The following is a 27,298-nucleotide window of genomic DNA, read 5'->3' as shown; positions in this document are numbered from 1 at the left end:
GTCACAGATAAAGCATGGTTTACAAACAGGTATGCAAATTCAATCAGTTACCTTGTGCGTCTGGCCACAGGGGGGCGCTGTAGACCAGGTTTCTAGGAACTCCCACAGATGTTTCCTACACGTGCCCCCAGCGAGAAGAACCTTGGAAAATGGCCGAAGCAGGGTTATCAACCTGGGCAAATCCAGGTCCCCTCCTACCTTAGTGACCTCACAGGGAGCACTGCTCCACCCCTGGCTGGAGTTATGGACAAATTCACAACATGGAATATGGGCCATAACTTTGCCTGGGAGCGTCGTAGGCGGACGCCAATGCTCTCATTGTGACAGTCATGAATTTAGCTACAGAACGAGGGGACTCATGACCTGTCTACGAGTTCCCATATGGCTGATATCACGCCTGGGGTATTTCCCAAGCTCCCCCTTCCATAAAAAAGGTGTGCCAGCATCGTCCGCCTGCGCAAACACCATTTTTATGGTTGCCATATTTATCGGAGATATGGCTTGCGAGATATGAACCATTTTTTACTGGAGTCGTTCTGTCTGGCTACTTCCAAGCCTTGCTAATGAGATACAACTCTTGTTACAGGGTGACGGCAGGGAGCCATCCTGTGTCCATTGTCCGCACATCATCTCATCTCCATATCAGAGGAGATGGCTGTTGGAGGTGTAAGTGGGATGTGACACCTTCACAGATGCTGGACATTTGGGAACAAGGAGGGAGGGGGGCACTGCCAGGGAGTGATGAGAGCAATTATGACTTCTAGTCATAATTCCTCTTCATATCCCAGGATTTACCTCACAAGGGGTAGAGGTGGAAATATGTAAGGCAGGCGGAAGTGGTGCCAGGAACAGACTAGAGCATCTGCGCCGATGGACTGCGGGTCGCATGACCTGGCTATGAACGCGGGTACCTTTGCATTCAACCTTGAGGCCATTAGGTCCACGTCTGGTGTGCCCCAGCGAGTGCAGATGTGTAGAAACAAATCTGGGTGGAGAGACCATTCTCCGGCGGCCAGGCCTTGGCGACTTAGAAAGTCTGCTGCCCAGTTCTCTACCCCCGGTATGTGTACCGGTGATATCACTGATCCCGTCGATTCAGCCCAGCTGAGGATCTTGTGGGCCTCGAGATAAGCCGCTTTGCTGCGGGTGCCCCCCTGCCAATTGATATAGGCTACAGCTGTCGCATTGTCCGATTTGACTCAAATCTGACGACCCGCTAGCAGAGGGCAGACCGCTCTGAGCGCGAGGAAGATCGCGCGGAGTTCCAGGGTGTTTATGAGTAGGGAAGACTCCTGGGGCGTCCAACGTCCTTGAGCAGTGTGGTGCCGGTACACTGCTCCCCAGCCTAGGAGGCTGGCGTCCGTGGTCAGGACCAGCCAGTTCACTGGGAGAAAGGATCTCCCCTTCGATAGGGATGAGGACCGAAGCCACCAGCGGAGTGCGTACCTGACTGAAGGCGTCAGGTGAAGAGGTCTGTCCAGGGAGAAGGGGCTCTTGTCCCAAGCCGCTAGAAGGGCTACCTGCAGTGGGCGGAGGTGCAGTTGAGCAAAGGGTACTGCTTCCATAGCGGCCAGCATCCTGTCGAGCACTTTCATGCTTTTCATGCTGAATCGAAAGGAGCGAGACGGAGGACGTAGAAGGCAGCGTACCGCTCGTTGAAGAGCGATCGCCTTGTCCTGAGGGAGAAGGATCAAGCCCCGACGGGTGTCCAGGGACATGCCCAGGAAGGTGATGGATCGTGATGGGACCGGGGATGATTTGTCCAGATTCACTAGCCACCCTAAGCGGGATAGGGTGTCCACAGTGATCTGTACGCTGGTTGAGCAGTCGCGGAAGGAGGGGGCCTTGATGAGGAGGTCGTCCAAGTAAGGGATAATGACCACTCCCCTGGCGTGAAGGACGCTCATGGCGGCCGCCATGATTTTGGTGAAGACCCTTGGTGCGGTGGCAAGGCCGAAGGGTAGAGCTACGAATTGAAAGTGGGAGGCCTGAATTGCAAAGCGGAGGAACTTTTGGTGATCTGGGGCAATGGGTATGTGCAGGTACGCGTCCTTGATGTCTATGGATGCGAGGAATTCCCCTTCGACCATGGATGCAATAATGGACCTTAGGGACTCCATTCTGAATCTCCGTACGTGCACATGTTTGCTTAGGTGTTTGAGGTCCAGGATGGGTCGAACTGACCCATCCTTTTTGGGGACCACAAAGAGGTTGGAATAAAAACCCCTGAACTTCTCGTCGTCTGGGACAGGTATTATCACTCCTGCTGTTAGAACCGACTCGGGGGTCGGGTCCGAAATTCTATGCGGTAACCGGAAGACACAAGGTCTCGCACCCATTTGTCATCTGAGGCGGCAGCCCAGATGTGTTGAAAGAGCCGCAGTCGACCTCCTACAATGAGTGTGTCTTCCGGGGCGCCGAAGGAGTCATGAGGGGGGAAAACGTTGTGGCCGAGTCTCCCTAGTCCTGGACTGTTTCGGTCTAGGCTGCCATAACGAAGTAGGTTTCGGGGAGAGCTGAGAAGGTCGGTCCCTGCGTAGTCCGCGGCTGGTGGCGTGGACAGCACGGGTGTCGACCAACCAAATGAGTTCCGAAAGGAGTGGAACGAGGACTGTGGACGTCTGGTGAAGGATGTCCTGGACTTCAGCTGGGGGAGGGAGGTACTTTTTCCTCCCGTGGCGTCAGAAATGAGCTTGTCCAGACGTTCGCCAAACAATCGGTCTGGAAAAAAGGGGAGGCCCGTGAGAGGCTTCTTGGAGGCAGAGCCCGCTCGCCATTGTCGGAGCCAGAGAGCTCCAAGGATGGCTATGGTATTTGAGGCGGCAGACGTTGCGCAGGTAGCAGCGTCCATGGAGGCCTGCATGAGGTACTCCGCCGCAGCGGCAATTTGAGCTGTTACTTCTGTGAAGGTATGAGTGAACTGGGATTCCTCAAGCGAAGTGTTAAGGGATTCTGCCCTGACCGAGATCACCTTTGCGACCCACACAGAGGCAAAGGAGGGCGAGAGGGAGGAACCCGCAGCCTCAAAAGCAGAGCGGGCGAGGTGCTCCACCTGTCTGTCTGTCGGGTCCTTGATGGAGGAACCATCGGGTAAAGACAGGAGCGTCTTTGTGGTAAGGCGGGAGACCGGGGGGTCGATCGAGGGCGGATTGGCCCAGCCCTTAGGGGCAGGTGAGGCAAAAGGGTACCGGGACTCCATGAGTTTCAGTTACCGAAGCGCCTGTCAGGCTTCTCCCTTTGCTTTGTGAGTATATCCTGAAACTCAGGGTGATCAGCGAAAACCTTTTGGGGTTTCCTTGCCCTCTTAAAGGAGATCGCATGGTCAGTGGTAGTGGTTGGGGGATCCTCCACATGCAGAGTTTGGTTGATTGCTGCTATAAGGGAGTCTATTGCAGTTTGATCATCTGGGGAGACTGAAACCAAGGAATCCTCTTGATATAAATAGCATTCTCCCTCCTCCAGCTCTTCAGAAGCCGTGGAGCGTGTGGGAGAGCCTGCCCTGTGTGCTCCCGAGGGAGAGCCCGCTGGAGACACCCGGCCGTCTGCTCTTTCCCTGATCCCTGCAACCGGTGAAGCATGTGCCCGGATTACCTCAGAAGGATCCTCCATAGGGGTATCCTCAGGCTGCGTTCCGTCCAGGGACCCAGAAGGGTGTGGAGGATGACATTGCATAGCCAGCACCAGGTTCTGTGATAGTTTTTCCATGGATTGGGACAGAAACTGTGCCCATTGCGGTGGGCTCGGAGCCCTAGGCTCTGGGCTGACTGTCGCGGCGGTGGTGGCAGGGGGGTCTTGGAGGGCTATAGGGGCACAGGACTCTCAGAGAGAAGAGGTGTGTTTACGTGGTAGCTCAATGTGGCAGGCAGTGCAGGCAAATAATAGACTATGAGAGCCTTAGCCCTCTTCGTGCCTTTTGAATTCTGCATGTTCCTGATAGGAGTATGCTAGGAGGGGGAGCAATGCTCAGCAGAGCTACAGTGAGCAGCACCTGACCAGAATCAGCCGATGGCTGGAGATCTTCCCATGCTTTCCTGGAAGGGGGGGGGCTTATCGCGGCCGCGGGGGGCGGGGCTTAGCGCTAAAGAGCGCGAAGAAGTAGTCAGTGTGCCCTCCCCCCGCTGTGGGTAGTAAAAAACGGTGGGAAAGGAGCTTCTGATAGTTTTCCTCCCTCTAGTCAGCACACAGTGTGTCACTGGTGGTTATCAGCCGGCTTTTCTGCTAGATCAAATAAACAGAGCAGATAATAGACAGCGTGAGTCCCTGAGCTCTGTGATTCTCTAGCCACCTCCTCCACCCTGCCACAGGAAATTATCTGTGCAGGAGTTTGCAAACAGGAAAGACTTCCCCCCTCCTCCAGCCAGCAAGCTAGGCAAAAGTTAACACTGTGTTCAGGATTCCTGGGGCTCTCTTCCTTGCATTAGCCAGGGACTTTCTCATAATAAATACTGTATATTCAGCCCTGGGAGCCTTTCCTGCACAGCCTTTTCTCCCTTTGTCTGGAAAACCAGTCAGGGGGTATCTCACCTTAAACACTGCTTCAATCCAGGCAGTGACAATAGCAGAGTCAGCTTGCTGTATCCGGTCACAACGGTGCCATATTCAACTCAGAGCCTGCAAAGAGGGGCTGAGGAATTGTGCCTCTGCCCTGGGCTTTGGAAAATCGGTGTCTATAGAACCCATCGTCCAGCCCAGGGTCCAGCGTCGCGGGAGGGGGTACGTGTAGGCAACACTTCACGTTCCCGCCTGTTGATGGTAGTGGGAGATCGGTCCCAAAAGGAAACAGTCGCCCTCAAAAAATAACAAACCTTGAAAGGAAGTGCCTCCTACAGACACTAAGCTAAAACTGAGACTGCCTGGCCCGGCCAGGGGGTGTATACTGCAGAGGAGGAGCTATGCTTTTGCATCTACTTAGTGTCCTCCTATGGATAGGCAGCATAACACCCATGGTCCTGTGTCCCCCAATGAGGCGTCAGAGAAATACCAGTCTTGTCACGTAAAAACAAAAAATACCAGAACTTTTTTTATTTTACCTTTAATATCACATTATTTGCAAAAATCCATTGAGAAAAGAAACAATTTTGGGAATGGAAAATAAAAAAAAACAAAGCTAAAATAATGTGGCTGCATAAGTGTGAACACCCTCTTATAATTGGGATGTGGTTATATTCAGAATAAGGCAATGTCAGTTACACTCATGTTACACAGTAATCAGTACACAGCTGCCATCATTTACAGGGATTCTGATTAACCCTATATAAAATTTTGTTGTTCCTAGTTGGATTTTCCAGACATTTCCTTAGCTGCAATTTACAACACAAGCCATGGTCCACAAACAGCTTTCAACAAAGCAGACGGATCTCATTGTTGAAAGTTATCAGTAAGGAGAAAAATACAATGTTTTTTTCCAAGGGATTAGTTCATATACTATGGAACACTATGAAAACAGTAATCAAGAAGCCACTTATATTAGATGTCCCTCACAAAATGATGAAAAGACAAGAGGTCTATCACATTACAGAAGCTGCAGGTATTTCTGCAAGTACTGATGGTACTGCATGTGACAATCTCCCGTATTCTTCATATGTTTTGGCCTGTGCGATAGGACGGCAAGACAGAAGCTTGATGTTACAAAAAAACAACATACAAACCTGACATGTCAAAATCTACATCAAGTTTACCAAACGCATATGGGGAAAAAAGATTATATTCTAATGGGGAAAACGTTGACCTTTTTAGCCACGATTCCAAAACCTATGTTTGGCACAAAACCAACACTTTACTTCCCCAAAAGAACACCACACTCACAATGCAGCATGGTGGAGGAAGCATTATGCTTTGAGGCTGTTTTTCAGCAGCTGGAACTGAGGTTTTAATCAAGGTGGAGCGAATTATGAACAGTGCAAAATAATCAGTCAATTTGTAGCAAAACCTTCAGGCTTATGTTAAAAAGTTGAAGATGAATTTCACCTTTCAGCACAACAATGACCCTAAGCATACCTCTAAATTAGTGTTAAGTGAGTGGTTAACTATTCGTCCTCTCTATGCTGTTCACGAGTACTGTCCGCTATTCGCATATTCGTTACGAGTAGCGGGCGCAATGTAAGTGAATGGGAAATACTCGCTAAGTAGCGAGTAACCCGAAAGCCGTACTAAATGAGCAGGGGCTCTAGCCCCATGGGCGTTGCATGCTTTCCGTGATATGACGCCCCTGTGGGCGTGATACCATGGATTTACATGAGCGACGTACCGTCGCTCCTTGAGATCCCGCGTGTGAGCACTTACCATTCCCATAGCCTTGTTATCCGTGTGCTTGCTTCTTGTCTTCAGACGCGCACTGCGTATGCTAAGACGACTCCTGTGGTTCCGGTCATGCGCAGTGCGAATCTAAAGACATGAAGCAAGCACCGGATGACAAACAAGGCTAAGGAAATAGTAAGTGCGCACGTGCGGGATCTCAAGGAGCAACGAGACATCGCTCATGTAAATCCATGGTATCACACCCACAGGGGCGTGATACCATGGCACACATGCAAACGCCCACAGGACGATGAGACGCCCATGGGGCTACAGCCCCTGCGCATTTACATAGGGTACATAAGTAATAAAACATTTTTATACATGCATATTACACACTATTACAACACAGGGATGGGTAGGAAGGGGTTACTAGGCCACACATCACCCTGCTACTAGGTTAGAACACAAAATTACCTGACAGGTTCCCTTTAACTACTCGCTCAACACTACTCTAAATCAATCAAGAAAAAAATAGAATAGCTTCATCAGATGATGATTAATGTATTGGGAAGGCCAAGCCCAGACCTGAATCTATGGGTGACCTGAAGAGGGCACTGAACACAGGACATGCCTTCGCAATCTGACAAGATTTGTAGCGCTACTACTGCAAGGAATAGTGGACAAAGACCTCCAGTTCTAGATGTGTCAGGCTGTTAAGACTCCAATGCAAAAAGACTGAAAGCTGTCAAATTTAAAAAGAGTACTTCAACAGTTTTAGTTTAAGGGTGTGCATATTTATGCAACCACATTATTTTAGTTCTTCATTTTCCTTTATCCATCAAAAAATATTTCAGTTTATTTTTCATGTGAATTGTACACATGATGGGTGGCCTTGAGGTAAACGTTCTGAAATAATTTCTTGATATGACTTATTTACATGAACCAGTCATTTTTGCAAGAGAGTGAAGACGTTTTATATCCACTGCATATTTTGAAATGGTCCCTTATTCAACAAGCATAAAATACAGGTAGCTTTCCCCTCCAAGAGAAAACATGCATTCAGCATGTGGCTTTTATAATATGAACAAACATAAAATAGGCAGGAAAAATACCTTCTCTTTTGAATGAATAAAGGTCTCCAAAACAAACGATGTACTGAGCTGAAAGAGAAAAATATAAATTATTTCCAGATCTGCCTTCTGCAGAATGAAAATCTCAGATCCTGTATCTTTCTAGCCACAAACCATTAGTTAAAGGAATATGGATACAGTACTTTGGGAACCTTTTTTTTACTTGCCGTATTTTTCTGATTATAAGATGCACTTTTCCTGCCACAAATTTGGGAGGAAAATGATGGGTGAGTCTTATAATGCGAATATATCTTACCAGGAGGTGGTGGAGAGGGGTCGCAGGAGGAGGGGCAATGTTGAGGGTCGCTGTGCTGGCGATTGGGGTAGAGGCCATCCTGAAAACGTCGGCGGTGCGGGCGTCAAATAATGGCGCTCGGAGACGATGCGTGCATAGTTGGAACGTTAGGCTCAAGATCTCCTCTGCGCATGCGCCGTCTCTGGCCCATTGAACTCCCAGCAGCGAACTTAAGTAAAACTGCACCTGGAGGTGGCGCATGTGCAGACGAGATCTCAGCTTCTCATTGAGCCGATAGCTCAATCTGCGCACTGACTCTGGGTTACGTTTCTTTGAAGCCCGCACTGCTGACAGTTTCTGGATGCTCCTCCTGCCTCAGTGTCCGCAGCGAGCATGTGGGACACCCGCGGTACCGACCCGCAGCATCGTCATACTCCACCACTGCCCCTGCCTCCTGTGACCCTGCTCCACCATTGCCCACTCAGTGCTAAGCCCCCCCGGATTATAAGACTGACCCCATTTTTTTTTCTCTCTAAATTTGGGGTGCGTCTTATAATCCGGTGTGTCTTATAAACCGCAAAAATACAGTAACTGCCTGTAATTAGAACTAGAAATATTTTTTCTTAATAGGGATTTCTTTGCAAATTTACCATTTGACTTCCACTACCCTTTGCATCTCAGTACACAGCAGATTACAGAATAGGTTAACTATGAATCCATCAGCAAGCTAGTCCAATGGAACAGTTGTTAATGCTTCTCTCTTCTCTTGAGCCAGCATCTAAGCCGATTTATGAACAAATCAATGTTCAATTTTTATAAGATTATAACTCAAAAAAGAAAATCATTCACAACAAGAATAATAATGGATGCAGACTGTCATGAGCCCAGCTAACGGACTGATTTGCCTGTCAACTCATACTGCACCACTATGTTTGGAGTTATTTAAAGACTGTAGAAACTAAATGACACAAATTTTAATAACAAAAATGTGTGTTTTTTTGCTATCAGATATACATGCATTTAAAATAGAAAAATGTACCCAAAAGATGCATATATGAGAATCTATATCTAATAATATGGGAACACTGCTGACTGTGCCAGGGCCTGAAACTTTAATCCTTCATTACTGGGAAACGTGTCCGTTCCCAAAACTGATCCCATGACCCTGCATACTACCGCTCACATTTACACAGGCGCTGTGTAAATTATCTACTATATATTTCCTGGAAAAAGGAATCCGTACTTTTAGAAATGGGCTAGAAAGCCTAAATCTGTTGGGTATGTCCTGAACAACTTGCCTACAACTAGTCTGATTACAAAATTACATACCCGTCGGTGGAAACTTTTTGGCAATTTTTTTTTTTTTAATAATCTCTGATTTATTAGAACAAAGACATGTATGTATGTATACTGCTTGTGCAGGCTGTATGTACACTGCTTGTGCAGGCAATAGCCATTACCTTGGCAGTCATTAGTGATACTGCTTTGGGGTCCGGTAGGGTGCTCGGTATACTGCTACAAAGCTGCCACATGAACCTAAAGAACATAAAATGAAAAAGGTCAAGTTCCTTGCATGCAGTAAAGAACCGAAAAAGTCATGCCTTCTTTAGGATGCTTACCCAAAATATGTGTGCTCAAAAATATTCTTGTCTTGAAGAAACTGCATGTTGTCATGCCAAATCCACTGCAAGAGAGATATTTTCATGACTTGCTATAGTAACATACTCACAATATTAACCACTAGCAAATGACACAGGGAGCGGTCATCTTTGGCAGTTATGAATAAAACCATCAGGTGGGTAAAAGTTATTAAAACACTGGATTTGTTCTCATTTAGGCAATAGCCAATATCTGTCTGGGACCAATATTAAACATTGCTATAATTGGAGTACAAACCTCTAGAAGTTCTGATGACACATCAAACTTGACTTCTTTGCTAATTTCCTCTTCTGGTTCCACACGTTTATAGAAAAGCATATATGCACTGTGAGTCTAGAAAGGGTTAAAAATAATATATTTATGTATTGATTGAAAAACAAAACATTTGCGTTACTATTAGCACTGTTTCTAGTGCTGGGCATTTTTATCTTTTTTTTTTTACTGTGGTTTCATCAGTGAGAGAATAGGGATACTTGGCCCTTACCAGAATACATACATCATTGCTCCAGGCACTCCCTACGGCCCGGACAACAATATAGAAAGTGGCCAAATTTAGTGAACCCCCCTCTGCAGAACGGTGTGCTAGAGCTGTATCCGAAAATATGTATTTTCTCAAATTTGTCTTTCTGGTGAGGGTCCCATGACACACCTATCATCATGGTGGAATGGGCAGGCATATTGAAGGGTGGCACCTTTACCATTGTGTGTTAGATTCTGCTAATTGAAACCTAAGAGGCAATAGTGGATTTTGAAACCAATAGGTCTGGCCTGGGGCCATATGGAATATCAATAAGGAAGGTTTGACTGCTGAAGAAAAAAAGGAAGTTTTGAGGTAGGTAGACCACATCCAAGTTGAGGTGGAATGTCAACACCACCACTGGCAAAAATAAGTTAACTGTCAGAAAAACACCATATTCTGGTGAAAAAAAGAAAGAGGATAAAGCTGTTAATACAAACACTCGCCTGATGGAGGTAATGACAACCACAAAGAAAAAGAAAGCAGGTATAAGTGACAAAGATGGTGACTGCTGGACTTCAAAGAACAAACTGAGATTGCATGGTGCTGCGATTGTCTTCTTTATAAGAACGTGCATACGGATGGTCTGTTACTTTAAGCATGGACGTGATAAGTTCAGAGAAGCTCCTTGCCCTGGTATCGAGGCTTCAACAGCCAGTATTAAAGGGAACCTGTCATCAGAAATTTGGCTTTCAACCTAAATATTTCCCCCTCTGCAGCTCGTGGGCTGCATTCTAGTAAGGTTTCTATACTTTTTGTGCCCCCTTTTAAACCAAAATAAATATAAAACTGTACCTTTCGGTTTCACAATCTTGTAAATTATCCATGGCGGCGGGCCGTCTGGCGTCCGTTGCTGTATCTTACACCGTCCCCCACGCTCCAAATCATCCCTCAGAACGCCGCCCACTGCGCCCAAGGTCCCGTGCACGCCGGGACACCTGGTGACGTGGTTGCAGGTACAAGAGTATGGGCGGCGCTGTGATTGCATCGCAAGTGCCCACCCATACTCTCGTGCCCGCCCTTTCCCCACTGCGTCCAGCGTTCTGCGCCGGCCCGACGTCACCTCCTTCCCATCGTACCCTGCAGCAGGAAATAGATGGGAGGAGCGGAGCAGCCCACTACAGGAGAAGCGGAGGATCTGAGCGACGTACAGAGGGGAGAGCGCGCCCACGAGAGTATGGGCGGGCACTTGTGATGCAATCACAGCGCCGCCCATACTCTCGTGCCTGCGACCACATCACCAGGTGTCCCGGCGTGCACAGTGGGCGGCGTCCTGAGGGATGATTTGGAGCATGGGGGACGGCGTAAGATACAGCAACGGATGCCACACGGCCCGCCCCCCCATGGAGAATTTACAAGATTTTCAAACCGAAAGGTACAGTTTTATAAAAGTATTTATTTTGGTTTAAAAGGGGGCACAAAAAGTATAGAAACCTTACTAGAATGCAGCCCAGGAGCTGCAGAGGGGGAAACATTTAGGTTGAAAGCCAAATTTCTGATGACAGGTTCCCTTTAAATAAAGCATAGCTAAATTAGGTGAAAGAAAAAAAAAACCCTGACAGTGGAGATCTTGACAAAGGTGGTGGTGTTTGGCGACGTGAGCTAGGAGGTTAAATAAATCGGCATACCAGACCCATCTGGAGCTGTATTCTTACTTGTGCCCGCTCTGGTTTGACATTCTAGAATATCCATGAGAAAAGAGGAAGTGGAGAGAAGTTGTACAAAAACATGACCTGGTTACAGGAGATGATCAGAACTTCTACCACTAGGTTTTTGGGAATTTGAAATAGGCATTAACCTTGGCAACATGTGGTCGATTCTGGAGGCCATGAGACCAAAGTCTCAGCCCACTGCAGGAATTAGGCTCATGCCAACATGGCCACTGGGCTTTAGGTCCTACCTATGTGATTCAGCCATCCCACCTGGACTTTAGCAGAGTGACCTGTCAAGAGATGTGGCCAATGGCTCAAGAAGAAAGTGATTGCATGCAGTTGTAGAACATTGATTGGAAGCGAGGAGTTGATTACTTGAACTGTCTGAATTTGCAGGACTTTCACTCTGTCCTATTTGCCTATTCAACTCAAAGTGGACATATTAAGTCACTTCTATGGGGGAATCCATTAGTGACAAAATTGGCTAACATAGCCAGATTGAAATTGGACTGGTCTTGAAAGGATGAGACAAGCTGCTGCAAAATATGGAATAACGATTGGAGATTTGTCTCTTGGAAAAGTATTTCACTCTCTTGGGAGTAAGCATAGGAACAAATCTCCAGTGGGGAAAGAAAAAAAGAAAACCTCAGGGCATGTAGAAAGTGAGACCATAAATACAGGCTTGGTATGAGTGGGCTTGAACACGTAGACTTTGGTAGGAGCAGTAGACTATTTTATGTGAATGAAGGTCCAGGATACATCTCCCCCAGATTATAGGCCATCATCAGAAAGTCTGGCATTTTCTCCATATTAGAAAACACAGGAGCACTTTGCTGTGCGAGTGCCCTTGTGAATGGAAAAGTCGAAAGACAACTGTGGGCTGAACAATCTGTTTTTGTTTGGGGCCACATGTAGCCCGGAAACATAATGGCATCCTTCATATATTGTTGAAACCTTTGTCTAAACAGCAGACTGGTCTTATCAGTCTGAAAGACCCCAAGCTCAGCACTATGGAATACATTTGTCTTGGAAGTGTCCATGTATTTTGCACTCCCTGATGCAAAAAGGCTAAGCAACAAAAACGAAGAATATTGAAGGGAAAGTATCAAATCAGCCGAACTAAACCTAACTTTCCAATACATGAGCTTTATGTAGAGATACGACCCAGCCCGGCCATGAGCGAAAGATGGTGGCTGGAGAGGCAAAAGTAAAATTGCTGCAGAATATCAAAAGTAGGATGTCCAGGAGGCAAACAACAAAAAGAGTTTAAGATATGAACGAAGACCTTGGCCCCTGATATGCCCAAAATGGAGATAGGCTTTCTGGAGTGGAAGAGTGAAAACCTCTGAAGGCTAAAAGATACCATTGAAAGGAAGAACATGGAGGAAATTGTGGCAAAGTGAAGAGGAAGGATTCACATGGCACCTAATCTCTTTCCTTACTTCATCTTCTCTCTCTTTGCCAGCAGGGTAAGTTTCTTCAGCGCCCGTCTTTCAATCAGGAGAGTAAAGGTGGTGTCACACATAGCGGCGACGACAACGACGTCGCTGCTAAGTCACCATTTTCTGTGACGTAGCAGCAACGCCCCGTCGCTGTCGCTGTGTGAGACATCCAGCAACGACCTGGCCCCTGCTGCGAGGTCGCCGGTCGTTGGTGAATGTCCTGCTTCATTTGTTGGACGTTGCTCTCCCGCTGTGAAGCACAGATCACTGTGTGTGACAGTGACGAACTGAAGCGAGCAGGGAGCCGGCGTCTGGCAGCCTGCGGTAAGCTGTAACCACGGTAAACATCGGGTAACCAAGAAGCCCTTTCCTTGGTTACCCGATATTTACATTAGTTACTAGCACTAGAACATTATGTCCCTTCCCTGTTTCATAGAGCGGAAAAGAGAAAAGAAGAGCGTGCCTGAAGGAGAGATGGAACTGCTGGGAGAAGCAAACACTAAACACTAAGCAAACACTAAATACTTATTGATCTCCACCTAGAGGCAGCAGCCTTACTCCGGGTCCTGAGCCCTTAAATAGTACAGACAAGACTTTGTATTTTATTACTCTTGAAATAAATACAAAAAGTTACTTGCAAGGCCAAATCAGAGCATGGCGGAGCCATAGAAAGGCCATTACAGCATATAATCAATTCTTTAAAACCCGACCAACGAGCGGAAAATGTTATGGAGTGACATGGTCGGAGAATGAGTGTTGAGCGGGACAAACATAGTAGGAAAGAAGGGAATTTTGTTACTTACCGTAAATTCCTTTTCTTCTAGCTCTTATTGGGAGACCCAGACGATTGGGGTATAGCTACTGCCCTCCGGAGGCCACACAAAGCACTACACTAAAAAGTGCAAGGCCCCTCCCCTTCTGGCTATACCCCCCCGTGGTATCACGGGTTCTCCAGTTTTAGTGCCAAAGCAAGAAGGAGGAAGCCAATAACTGGTTTAAACAAATTAACTCCGAATAACGTCGGAGAACTGAAAAACCGTTCAACATGAACAACATGTGTACCCGCAAACAACAAAAAAATCCCGAAGGACAACAGGGCGGGTGCTGGGTCTCCCAATAAGAGCTAGAAGAAAAGGAATTTACGGTAAGTAACAAAATTCCCTTCTTCTTCAGCGCTCTATTGGGAGACCCAGACGATTGGGACGTCCAAAAGCTGTCCCTGGGTGGGTAAAGAGATACCTCATGTTAGAGCTGCAAAACAGCCCTCCCCTACGGGGGTGTCACTGCCGCCTGCAGGACTCTTCTACCTAAGCTGGCATCCGCCGAAGCATAGGTATGCACCTGATAATGCTTGGTGAAAGTGTGCAGACTCGACCAGGTAGCTGCCTGACACACTTGTTGAGCCGAAGCCTGGTGTCGTAATGCCCAGGACGCACCCACGGCTCTGGTTGAGTGGGCTTTTAGCCCTGAAGGAACCGGAAGCCCCGCAGAACGGTAGGCCTCTAGAATTGGTTCTTTGATCCATCGAGCCAGGGTGGCTTTAGAAGCCTGCAACCCCTTGCGCGGACCAGCGACAAGGACAAAAAGTGCATCGGAACGGCGCATGGGCGCCGTGCGGGAAATGTAGATTCTGAGTGCTCTCACCAGATCTAGCAAACGTAAGTCCTTTTCATACCGGTGAACCGGATGAGGACAAAAGGAAGGCAAGGATATATCCTGATTAAGATGAAACGAGGATACGACCTTAGGGAGAAACTCCGGAATGGGGCGCAGCACTACCTTGTCCTGGTGGAACACCAGGAAGGGAGCCTTGGATGACAGAGCTGCCAGCTCCGACACTCGCCGAAGCGATGTGATCGCAACAAGAAACGCCACTTTCTGTGACAGGCGAGAAAAGGAAACTTCCTTCAGAGGCTCGAAAGGCGGCTTCTGGAGAGCAACTAGTACCCTGTTCAGATCCCATGGATCTAACGGCCGCCTGTACGGGGGCACAATATGACAGACCCCCTGCAGGAACGTGCGCACCTTAGGAAGACGTGCTAGACGCTTCTGAAAAAACACGGATAGTGCCGAGACTTGCCCTTTAAGGGAGCTGAGCGACAAGCCCTTTTCCAACCCCGATTGCAGGAAGGAAAGAAATTTGGGCAATGCAAATGGCCAAGGGGATACTCTCTGTGCAGAGCACCAGGATAAGAAAATCTTCCACGTTCTGTGGTAGATCTTAGCAGACGTTGACTTCCTAGCTTGTCTCATTGTGGCTACGACTCCTTGAGATAATCCTGCGGACGCTAGGATCCAGGACTCAATGGCCACACAGTCAGGTTCAGGGCCGCAGAATTCTGATGGAAAAACGGCCCTTGGGACAGTAAGTCTGGTCGGTCTGGCAGTGACCACGGTCGACCGACCGTGAGATGCCACAGATCCGGATACCACGACCTCCTCGGCCAGTCTGGGGCGACGAGTATGACGCGGCTGCAATCGGATCTGATCTTGCGTAACACTCTGGGCAAGAGTGCCAGAGGTGGGAAGACGTATGGGAGCCGGAACTGCGACCAATCTTGAACTAATGCGTCTGCCGCCAGAGCTCTTTGATCGCGCGACCTCGCCATGAATGCCGGGACCTTGTTGTTGTGCCGGGACGCCATTAGGTCGACGTCCGGCACTCCCCATCGGCGACAGATTTCCTGAAACACGTCCGGGTGAAGGGACCACTCCCCTGCGTCCATGCCCTGGCGACTGAGGAAGTCTGCTTCCCAATTTTCTACGCCTGGGATGTGAACCGCGGATATGGTGGAGGCTGTGTCCTCCACCCACATTAGAATGCGCCGGACTTCTTGGAATGCTTGCCGACTGCGCGTCCCTCCTTGGTGGTTGATGTATGCCACCGCTGTGGAGTTGTCCGACTGGATTCGGATCTGCTTCCCTTCCAGCCACTGTTGGAAGGCCAGTAGGGCAAGATACACTGCCCTGATTTCCAGAACATTGATCTGAAGGGTGGACTCCTGCGGAGTCCACGTCCCCTGGGCCCTGTGGTGGAGAAACACTGCTCCCCACCCTGACAGACTCGCATCTGTCGTGACCACTGCCCAGGATGGGGGCAGGAAGGATCTTCCCTGAGACAATGAGGTGGGAAGGAGCCACCATTGTAGAGAGTCCTTGGCCGTCTGGGAAAGAGAGACTGTCCTGTCCAGGGACGTTGACTTCCCGTCCCATTGGCGGAGAATGTCCCATTGAAGTGGACGCAGATGAAACTGCGCAAAGGGAACTGCTTCCATGGCTGCCACCATCTTCCCGAGGAAGTGCATGAGGCGCCGTAAGGGGTGCGACTGGCCTTGAAGGAGGGATTGCACCCCTGTCTGTAGGGACCGCTGCTTGCTCAGCGGAAGCTTCACTCTCGCTGCTCGAGTATGAAACTCCATGCCAAGATACGTTAGCGACTGTGACGGTGACAGATTCGACTTTGGAAAGTTGATGATCCATCCGAACGTCTGTAGAGTCTCCAGCGTAGCATGTAGACTGAGTTGGCATGCCTCTTGAGAGGGTGCCTTGACAAGTAGATCGTCCAGGTAAGGGATCACCGAGTGTCCCTGAGAGTGCAAGACTGCTACCACCGCCGCCATGACCTTGGTGAAGACCCGGGGGGCTGTCGCCAGACCGAATGGCAGAGCTACGAACTGAAGATGGTCGTTTCCTATCACAAAACGTAGAAAACGTTGATGTTCTGTAGCAATTGGCACGTGGAGATAAGCATCTTTGATGTCTATTGAGGCAAGGAAGTCTCCTTGAGACATTGAGGCAACGACAGAGCGGAGGGTTTCCATCCGGAACCGTCTGGCGTGCACATGTTTGTTGAGCAGCTTTAGATCCAGAACAGGACGGAACGAGCCGTCCTTTTTTGGAACCACAAAGAGATTGGAGTAAAACCCTCGCCCTTGTTCCTGAGGCGGTACAGGAACCACTACTCCTTCCGCTCTTAGGGAGTCCACCGCCTGCAGCAGGGCATCTGCTCGGTCTGGATGTGGGGAGGTTCTGAAGAACCGAGCTGGAGGACGAGAACTGAACTCGATTCTGTACCCGCGAGACAAAATGTTTGTCACCCACCGGTCTTTGACCTGTGACATCCAAATGTCGGAAAAGCGGGAGAGCCTGCCCCCAACCGGAGATGCGGAGGGGGGGGGCTGGAAGTCATGAGGTAGCCGCTTTGGAAGCGGTTCCACCATTTGCTTTCTTGGGGCGTGCGTGAGCCCGCCAGGAATCTGAGACTCTTTGCGTCCTCTGAGTCCCTTTGGACGAGGAGAATTGTGTCTTGCCCGAACCTCGAAAGGACTGAAACCTCTGCTGCCATTTTTTCTGCTGAGGTTTGTTTGATCTGGGCTGGGGTAAGGAAGAGTCTTTACCCTTGGACTGTTTAATGATGTCAGCCAATGGCTCGCCAAACAGTCTATCTCTAGATAAAGGCAAGCTGGTTAAACATTTTTTGGAACCAGCATCTGCTTTCCAGTCCTTTAACCACAAGGCTCTGCGCAAAACTACCGAATTGGCGGACGCCATTGAGGTGCGGCTGGTAGATTCTAGGACCGCATTGATAGCGTAAGACGCAAACGCAGACATCTGCGAGGTAAGGGACGCCACTTGCGGCGCCGCTGGATGTATGATAGCATCCACTTTTGCTAAACCAGCTGAAATAGCTTGGAGTGCCCATACGGCTGCGAATGCTGGAGCAAACGACGCGCCGATAGCTTCATAGACAGATTTTAACCAAAGGTCCATCTGTCTGTCATTGGCATCCTTAAGTGAAGCGCCATCCTCCACTGCAACTATGGATCTAGCTGCAAGTTTGGAAATCGGGGGGTCTACTTTTGGACACTGGGTCCAGCGCTTGACCACATCAGGGGGGAAAGGAAAACGTGTATCCTTAGAACGTTTAGAGAAACGCCTTTCTGGATGAGCGTCGTGTTTCTGGATTGATTCTCTGAAGTCAGAGTGATCCAAGAAAGCACTCAATTTACGCTTGGGATAGAGGAAACGAAACTTCTCCTGCTCTGCAGCTGCCTCCTCTGCAGAAGGGGCTGGGGGAGAAATATCCAACAGCCTATTGATGGCTGAGATAAGATCGTTTACCATGGCGTCCCCATCCGGGGTATCCAGATTGAGAGGGGTTCCAGGATAAGACTCCTGATCACTCTCTTCAGACGCATCACAGGGCGACTGATTGCGCTGAGACCCTGAGCAGTGTGATGACGTTGAGGGTCTTTCCCAGCGAGCTCGCTTAGGGTGGCTGGGGCTATCATCTGAGTCATAATACTCAGCCTGGGAAGCCGGGGACCCCCTTGCAGTCTGGACTAATTCCAACTGAGGGGGATTAGAGGACAGAGACCTCGCCGTGTCCATAGACTGAGCCCCAGTCATGGATTGCAAAGTTTCAAGGATTTTTGCCATAGTCACAGACATTCCATCAGCAAAAACTGCAAAGTCTGTCCCTGACACCGGGGCAGGACTTACAAGCGTCTCAGCCTGGGTCACTACCCCTCCGGACTCCGGCTGGCGAAGCAGCACCGGATCTGAGCATTGCACACAATGGGGGTCTTTGGAGCCTGCTGGTAGAGCAGCCCCACATGCAGCACACGCAGTGAACACAGCCCTAGCCTTGGCAGCCTTGCGTTTTGTGGATGACATGTTGCTGCCTCCTCAGAGCGATCTGGGGTATCCAGCCAGGAAGCGACCTCACAGTGCAAGAAATAACTAAATATATATATCTGGTGACACAGTACACCAATACACACTGAGGCACTAGAGGGGCCAGCTAAAATGCCGCTTACCGCCCGCTTAAGAGCGGGTGTGTGGTATCCAAAAGCCCCCTAGTCCAGGTCTCCCAGAGCCTTGCGTCCTTCCTCCAGCCAGACTGCATGTAATGGCTGCCGGCGTCCTGAGAGAGGAGGGGGGGCGGGCCCTGGGCGTTCCTGGCTAAGAGCGGGAAGCCTGCTTCCCTCTGTGCCTAGTGAGAGGGCTGGAGCATGTAAATCAGGCTCCAGCCCTCGTCGCTGCGGTGAAACAGCGTCTCTCCCCTACCCTGATTGACAGGGTGGGGGCGGGAACGAAGCGGAGCTAGGCCGCAAAAGCCGGGGACTGGATTTATAAACGCCGCCGCCGTAAAAGCGCGGTCGGCGTGTCCCCGGCGCACTACAAGTCACAGCAGCGCCGCCCGGTCCAGTGGGGGTCGGCGCTGCGTTCCCACACTACAAAGTCCCCCAGTAAACTGTAGGGACACTAACTCCCACGTTACGGTCCCCGGCGCACTACAACACCCAGCCAGCCCGGAGTGTGTCTGTGCCTGCCGGGGACACAGAGTACCTGTATGATGCAGGGCCATGTCCCTGATTGTACTCATGCTCCGAATCCATCAGGTTCTATGGGTCTGTGGATGGAGCCCGGCGTCAGAGCTTAGAGGCCGGCAGGATCCCACTTCCACAGAGCCCTACAAGGGGATGTGGAAGGAAAACAGCATGTGGGGCTCCAGCCCCTGTACCAGCAATAGGTACCTCAACCTTACAACACCATCCACGGGTGAGAAGGGAGCATGCTGGGGGCCCTATATGGGCCCTCTTTTCTTCCATCCGAAATAGTCAGCAGCTACTGCTGACTAAAATCTGTGGAGCTATGCGTGGATGTCTGACCTCCTTCGCACAAAGCTTGAAAACTGGAGAACCCGTGATACCACGGGGGGGTATAGCCAGAAGGGGAGGGGCCTTGCACTTTTTAGTGTAGTGCTTTGTGTGGCCTCCGGAGGGCAGTAGCTATACCCCAATCGTCTGGGTCTCCCAATAGAGCGCTGAAGAAAACAGCTTTTACCCTTAATGACTCTTTGTTATTTTAAAGAAGTTAAGTAGCTCAATTGGTTAGTTTATTGAAAATGAAAATACTATCATAAATGTGTATGAGGAGTAATAGTATAGCTCTGCATAATACAATGACGTTCAACCTACTATGATAAATGTACATTTATGTTATGCAATGATCATTTCTCTGTTTTGTACCCTTGTACCAGTGTTTAATAAAAAAAGATCTGATTAAAAAAAAAACAAAAAAAAAAAAAAACAGGCCAACAACTGGTGGGCAGTGTCAGAACTCTGATCCCGATGGCCAAGCGGCAGCCTTGCAAAATTACTGATGATCGATTAGCTAAATATTACAATATTTAAGAGGTGTTTGGGCTAATAAAAGTTGCTTTGTCACGTCCAATAAGCAGCATTTTCAAGTGACAGATTCATATTTAACCCTTCAGCCACCGGGCATTTTGTTTTTTTCCTCTCTTTCTTCAGAGAGCCATAACTTTATTTTTCAGTCAATCTTGCCATATGAGGGCTTGTTTTTTGCGGGACAAGTTGTACTTTTAAATGAAACCATAAGTTTTACCATATAGTGTACTGGAAAACGGCAAAAAAATTCCAAGTGCGGAAAAATTGCAAAAAAGAGAATTTTGTTACTTACCGTAAATTCTTTTTCTTATAGTTCCGTATTGGGAGACCCAGACCATGGGTGTTTAGCTTCTGCCTCCGGAGGACACACAAAGTACTACACTTAAAAGTGTAGCTCCTCCCTCTGAGCTTATATACCCCCTGGTAGCCAGTCCTAGCCAGTTTAGTGCAAAAGCTGAAGGAGAATAGCCACCCACAAGTAGAACCGAGTAAGAACCGGAACAACCGGAGACTCTGTCCACGACAACAGCCGGTGATAACACACGGAACAAGAAAATTGCCAACAGGCAACAGGGAGGGAGCTGGGTCTCCCAATACGGAACTATAAGAAAAATAATTTACGGTAAGTAACAAAATTCTCTTTTTCTTTATCGTTCCTTTGGGAGACCCAGACCATGCTGGGACCAAAGCTGTCCCTGGGTGGGAATAAACAGAAAAAACTAAGAAGTAGGCGGAGCCTAACTTCACAAGTGGGCGACAGCCGCCTGAAAGATGCGTCTGCCCAAGCTCGCATCTGCCGAAGCAGGAGCATGCACTTGGTAGTGCTTCGAAAAGGTATGCAGGCTAGTCCAAGTGGCAGCCTGACAGACTTGTTGAGCCGTAGCCTGGTGCCTAAAAGCCCAAGAGGCACCGACAGCTCTGGTCGAGTGTGCTTTGATCCCCGGCGGGGGAGGCACCTGAGTACTCTGGTAGGCGTCCGAAATGGTCGATCTAATCCAACGGGCCAAGGTCGGCTTAGAAGCAGAGAGACCCTTGCGCCGCCCTGTGGTTAGCACAAAAAGAGAGGTGCACCGCCTAAGCGCAGCAGTGCGAGACACATAAATCCGGAGAGCACGCACCAGATCTAGAGTATGCAGCGCTTTCTCAAAGCGATGAACAGGGGCCGGACAGAAGGAAGGCAAGGAAATATCCTGGTTAAGGTGGAAGGGAGAGACCACCTTAGGAAGAAAGTCCGGGGTCGGACGGAGAACTACCTTGTCTTGGTGAAAAAACAAAAAAGGTGACTCCGAGGAGAGCGCAGCCAAATCAGAGACTCTCCTGAGAGAAGTTATGGCAACTAGAAAGGCCACCTTTTGAGAAAAACGATACAAAGAAACCTCCCTAAGGCTATGTGCGCACTGGGAAATGGAATTTTCTTGAGAAAATTCCGCATGCTCTCAAAGATTACCGCACCCGCGGTAAAAAAACGAATGCGCATGCGGTTTGCCGCGGTTTTACCGCGGTATTATTCGCGGTATTGCCGCGTGCGGGTTGGGATATGCTTTATTGCATTCAATGCAATAAAGCACATTGAAAAAAAAAAGAGTCATTTAATTCTGAGATAGTAGATAGACAGAAGAATAGATAGAGGGATAGATAGATAGAGGACAGATCGCTGCATTTCCCACGGTCGGCAGTGAGTTCACATTACCGGCCGTGGGAAATGACCGGTAATTACCTCTGCTGTCTTCATTCAGCGCTGTGTCTGTGACAGTCGCGGCTGGATGTAAGCAGCGCAGGACGTCGGAGCAGTGGATTACGCCGGAGCTTTGGTGCGGGAGGGGTTAATAAAATGGTGAACGAGGCTTGTTTGTTTTATTTAAAATAAAGGATTTTTCGGTGTCTGTTTTTTTCACTTTACTTACGGGTTGATCATGTCAGCTGTCACATAGACGCTGCCATGATCAAGCCTGGAGTTAATGGCGGTGGTCCCCCACCATCATTAACCCCTTGTATTACCTTGCTGCCACTGCTACACGGGGGCAAGAAGAGCCGAGGACACGCCGGTGCTGCGCATAATGTATGCGACAGTGCCGGGGCAGCTGCGGCTGATATTCTCGGCTGCGGGAGGGGGAGTGAGGCAGGGGACATTAACCCTGCCCCTCTCCCTCCCCAGCCTGAGGATACCGGGCCGCCGCTGTGTGCTTACCTCGGCTGGAAGGTAAATATGCAGCGGAGCCCACGTTCTTTGTTTTCTATATTTCCGTTTTCTTTCTATGTGTGTTCTATGTGTCTGTGATGTCTATCTGTGTCTGTGATGTGTCTGTGTCTGTGATGTGTTTGTGTTTACTCTCTGCTTTGCTTCCTCTTCCTGTAATGACATCACTTCCCTGCAAAACCGCAGACAGGCGATGTACATTACCGGAGGTAAACCGCGAAATACCGCAGGGAATAACGCAGGAAAACACAGTGAACCGCACAGAATTTTCTGCCTGCGTTATTCCCTGCGGGATTTCATGATTAACATTGGAGTCAATGGAGTGAAATCCCGCAGCGATGTGCGGAAAAGAAGTGACATGCACTTGTTTTTGCTGCGGGATTCCCGCAGCAAAACATGCAGCTGTCAAATTCCGCCCAGTGCGCACAGGATTTTTTTTCTCCATAGGATTTGCTGGTGATTCACTGCAGAGATGTTATGAACATTTTCTGCAGCGAAACATGCAGCAAATCCGCGGAAAATCCGCGGCAAAATCCGGTAAGTGCGCACATAGCCTAAGGGGCTCGAAAGGGGGTTTCTGCAATACCGTGAGGACCAAGTTAAGGTCCCAGGGATCCAAGGGCCGCCGGTAAGGCGGAATGATGTGAGACGCACCTTGCATGAAGGTGCGGACCTGAGCCAGCTGGGCGAGACGCCGCTGGAACAGCACTGAGAGCTGAGACTTGTCCCTTGAGAGAGTTGAGGGACAGTCCTAGCTGCAGACCGGACTGTAAAAAAGACAGAAGGGTCGGCAACGAGAATGGCCAAGGAGAATGGCTGGAAGAGCGACACCAGGACAGGAAAAATTTTCCAAGTCCTGTGATAGATCTTGACGGAGGAAGACTTACGGGCCCGAGTCATAGTGGAGATGACTTCAGGAGGAAGCCGTCAAAATCCAGGACTCAAGAGCCACGTCGTCAATTTGAGTGCCGCAGAATTCGGGCGGAAAAATGGACCTTGCGAGAGCAGGTCTGGACGGTCCGGAAGATGCCACGGCATCTCCACGGACAGTTGGAGCAGGTCCGGATACCAAGCTCGCCTGGGCCAGTCCGGTGCAATGAGGATGACTTGACGGCCCTCCATTCTGATCTTGCGCAGGACTCTGGGCAAGAGAGCTAGAGGGGGAAACACGTAGGACAGACGAAACTGGGACCAGTCTTGAACCAGAGCGTCTGCGGCAAAGGCCTGAGGATCGTGGGAGCGAGCCACGTAAACCGGAACCTTGTTGTTGTGACGGGATGCCATTAGGTCCACGTCCGGAGTGCCCCACTTGCGGCAGATTGACTAAAACACTGCCGGGTGCAGGGACCACTCGCCACCGTCCACGGATTGACGGCTGAGCTAATCTGCCTCCCAGTTTTCTACGCCAAGGATGTGGACTGCGGATATGGTGGACTTGGAGTCCTCCGCCCATTGAAGAATGCGTTGGACCTCCAACATTGCCAGGCGGCTGCGTGTCCCGCCTTGGTGATTGATGTAGGCAACCGCTGTCGCGTTGTCTGACTGGACTCGAATGTGCCTGCCCGCCAACAGGTGGTGAAAGGCTAGGAGAGCTAGAAGCACAGCTCTGGTTTCCAGCACATTGATTGAAAGGGCTGACTCGGACGGAGTCCAAGTGCCCTGTGGTGGAGATGTACCGCTCCCCAGCCGGATAGGCTGGCATCCGTGGTGAGAATCACCCAGGACGGAGTCAGGAAGGAGCGCCCTTGGGACAGGGAGAGGGGTCGAAGCCACCACTGAAGAGAGCTCCTGGTCCGTGGCGACATAGCCACTAACCTCTGTAAGGAGGAAGGCCGCTTGTCCCAACAGCGGAGAATGTCCAGCTGCAGAGGACGCAAATGGAACTGGGCAAAGGGAACCGCCTCCATGGAGGCCACCATTTGACCCAGCACCTGAATCAGGCGCCTGAGGGAATAACGGCGGGGCCTCAGGAGAGAGCGCACCGCTAGCCGGAGAGACTGCTGTTTGATTAAGGGCATGAAAGAGAATTCTATCCTGTAGCCGTGAGATATGATGTCTCTCAACCACTGATCGGAGACTTGCTTTAACCAAGCGTCGCCAAAGTGGGAGAGCCTGCCACCGACTAAGGACGTGGCTGGAGCGGGCCGAGAGTCATGAGGAAGCTGCCTTAGTGGCAGAACCTCCTGCGATCTTCTGCGGACGCGCTTTTGGGCGCCAGTTGGATTTCTGATCCTTGGCTGAGTTAGCGGACGAGGCGGAAGGCTTAGAGGATGACCAGTTGGAGGAACGAAAGGAACGAAACCTCGATTGATTCCTACCCTGGGCGGGTTTCCTGGTCTTGGTTTGTGGCATGGAAGTACTCTTCCCGCCAGTAGCTTCTTTAAGGATTTCATCCAGCTGTTCACCAAACAGCCGTGAACCAGCAAAAGGGAGCCCAGCAAGAAACTTCTTGGAAGAAGCATCTGCCTTCCACTCTCGAAGCCACAAAATCCTGCGGATAACAAGAGAATTAGCTGAAGCCACCGCAGTGCGGTGAGCAGCCTCTAGCATGGCAGACATGGCATAAGATGAAAAAGCTGAAGCCTGAGCAGTTAAGGTAACCATCTCAGGCATAGATTCCTTGGTGAGGGAATGCATCTCCTCTAGAGAAGCAGAGATGGCTTTGAGAGCCCACACTGCTGCAAAAGTCGGGGAAAACGCGGCCCCCGCAGCTTCATACACAGATTTGGCCAGAAGGTCAATCTGATGGTCAGTGGAATCCTTAAGTGAGGTGCCGTCAGCCACCGACACAACGGTCCGGGCTGAAAGCCTAGACACTTGAGGGTCTACCTTTGGGGAGTGAGACCACTCCTTGACCACCTGAGGTGGAAATGGAAACCGGTCATCAGAATCACGCTTTGGAAAGCGTTTGTCAGGGCAGGCCCTGGGTTTGGTCACAGCGCTCTGAAAATTTTTCTGCCAAAGAGAGTTGCTCCTCTGACACTGGCGGATTGAGATCCAGCATAGAATTAATAGAAGCAATCAAATCACCAAGATCTGAGTCACCCTCAGAGAAATCGATGGGATACATAGCCTCCGAGCCCCCAGTGAGGGCATCCTCCTCATCTTGAGAGTCATCTCTTGAGACAGAGCCGTGGGATGGGGAGGGGGAGGAAACCCTGCGCCTTCTCTTAGAAGGACGGGGTCTGGGATCAGATGATGAATCCTCCGTGAGCTCCGATGGACGGAGGTCAGAGGATAGGAGTCCTCTGTCAAGAGTATTAGAGGCACCCTGTGAGGGAGGCTGATGCATATTCATCAAAGTCCTGGACAAAAGTCCCATGGACTCAGCAAATGACTGGGATATGGACCTAGAAAAGGACTCTACCCAGGCCGGGGGTTCAGTCACAGGTGCAGCAGCAGCCTGAGAGACCACTGGGGGTGAGACTCCAGGCTGTGGCACCGCCAAGTTAGAGCAGACATCACAATGTGGATAGGTGTTCGGCTCAGGCAGCAGGAGCTTACATGCAGTTCATGTAGAATAAAGCTTTGGAGCCTTGCTCCTTGTGTGAGACATGCTGCTGGAGTGGGGGCTTTGCAGAGAATGAACCCCAGGGAGAATATACAGAGGTCCACAACCGGAGACCGGCTGTGGCTTACCAGACCGCTGAGCGCGGTGTTGTGTGCCCTCCAGATCCCGAAGCCCGATTCCCCAGAGCGCAGCACCTCAGCAGAGATGCAGACTGCAGGATGTCCCAGAGCAGAGTGAACTCTGCCTGAGAAGAGGGCGTTCCTATAAAAGAGCGGGAACTGGAGGGCTATAGAGACCTGCAGGGAAGGAGGGACGCCCCAGCAGTGGGGAGTGTCCCTCCCCTGTGTAGAACGGCCGCCGGGAGGAGCCGAACCTGTCCCTCTGCATGAGTAACATGCGAGGGCAGGAAAATGAAACTAGGCCTCCGGCGAAGCCGGGGCCTAAATTTAAGCGGCGAGGCCGACAAGCAGGCACCATCGGCGCGGTTCTCAGGCAAAAGCTAGAGAACCCGCCGGAAAAGTTAAAACAATCACATACAGCATACTCTCCCCTTACAATAAAGAACCGGGACCCCCAACATAAACGTCTCAGGTACTTAGCTGCTGAGACGCAGGGCCATGTCCCTGGGGATGAGTGCTCCGGTCCAACAGAATCCTCAAGGGGCTTCGGATGGAGACCGGACTCCTGCCAGGCATGGAGACAGTGCTGGCTCCCACTTCAAGCCAGAGCCCAGAAGGGATGGTGAAGGAGCGCGGCATGTAATGCTGCAGCCTTGTAAATCAACCTTAAAGAAGTTGTCCAGTTACCAAAACTGATTTTTTTTTCTCATAAATCTTGCTAATATGTGCCGCTAAACACATCTATTATGTTTTTTCAGCAAAATTACCTTTTATTGTACACTAGCAGCACATGCTCATTGCTGGCTCCAGCTCTGATGGGGTTAATCTCTCCTCTGACTTCCTGTGTTCAGTTCCTACAAGTCGCAGAATTCTTTGTGGCTCTAGGGCCGTGTCTAGCTTATCTAACACACCCATTGTGTCTAATACACCCACTCTGCTCCCACCCAAACCCTCCTCCCTGCCTCTTCCCAGTGGATGTGCACTGAGAGCAATCACACAGAGACAGCAGCAGCTCTACACAGCCAGGGGAAGAAAGTATGTGTGCGCGTATATACAGTGTGTGTGTGTGTATATATACAGTGTGTGTGCGTATATACAGTGTGTGTGCGTATATACAGCGTGTGTGTGAGTGTGTGTGTGTATGTGTGTGTGTGTGTGTATATGTCATACTCACCTGTCTGCAGGGTCCCGGTGCCATGCCTGCTTCCAGCCCCTGTCTCGGTACCGCCGCTTCGGCTGTGTGCAGTCTCCCCGGGGCACGTACGAAGCTTGCAGGACCTGGCGGTGGATCACCTGATGCAGTCACCTGACGCATCAGCTGATCGATTCTCGCGGTGCCGGCGGCCGGCTATCAGCTGATCCTGCCGTCAGGGGACTTCATCAGCTGATTACCGGCAGCTCCT

At 50.0% G+C, this 27,298-nt stretch overlaps 1 protein-coding gene across 3 annotated transcripts in view; it reads right to left on the bottom strand.

The window, feature by feature from the left end:
• USP34 (ubiquitin specific peptidase 34) overlaps positions 1 to 27,298 on the bottom strand; it is a 386,361-nt gene that overhangs the window by 94,427 nt on the left and 264,636 nt on the right. For all 3 annotated transcript variants that reach the window (XM_075339351.1, XM_075339349.1, XM_075339350.1), the window contains 4 exons: positions 9,499 to 9,594; positions 9,222 to 9,286; positions 9,063 to 9,138; positions 7,350 to 7,397 (listed from right to left, as the gene is read on the bottom strand). In XM_075339351.1, the coding sequence (XP_075195466.1) occupies positions 7,350 to 7,397; positions 9,063 to 9,138; positions 9,222 to 9,286; positions 9,499 to 9,594 (285 nt within the window). The remainder of the gene's footprint in view (positions 1 to 7,349; positions 7,398 to 9,062; positions 9,139 to 9,221; positions 9,287 to 9,498; positions 9,595 to 27,298) is intronic.

The sequence above is a fragment of the Anomaloglossus baeobatrachus genome, chromosome 3, assembly GCF_048569485.1.
Source record: "Anomaloglossus baeobatrachus isolate aAnoBae1 chromosome 3, aAnoBae1.hap1, whole genome shotgun sequence".
In the NCBI taxonomy this organism is placed as follows: domain Eukaryota; kingdom Metazoa; phylum Chordata; class Amphibia; order Anura; family Aromobatidae; genus Anomaloglossus; species Anomaloglossus baeobatrachus.
Note: the sequence above shows the minus strand (reverse complement) of the source record. Positions and strands in the feature narration are given on the sequence as shown.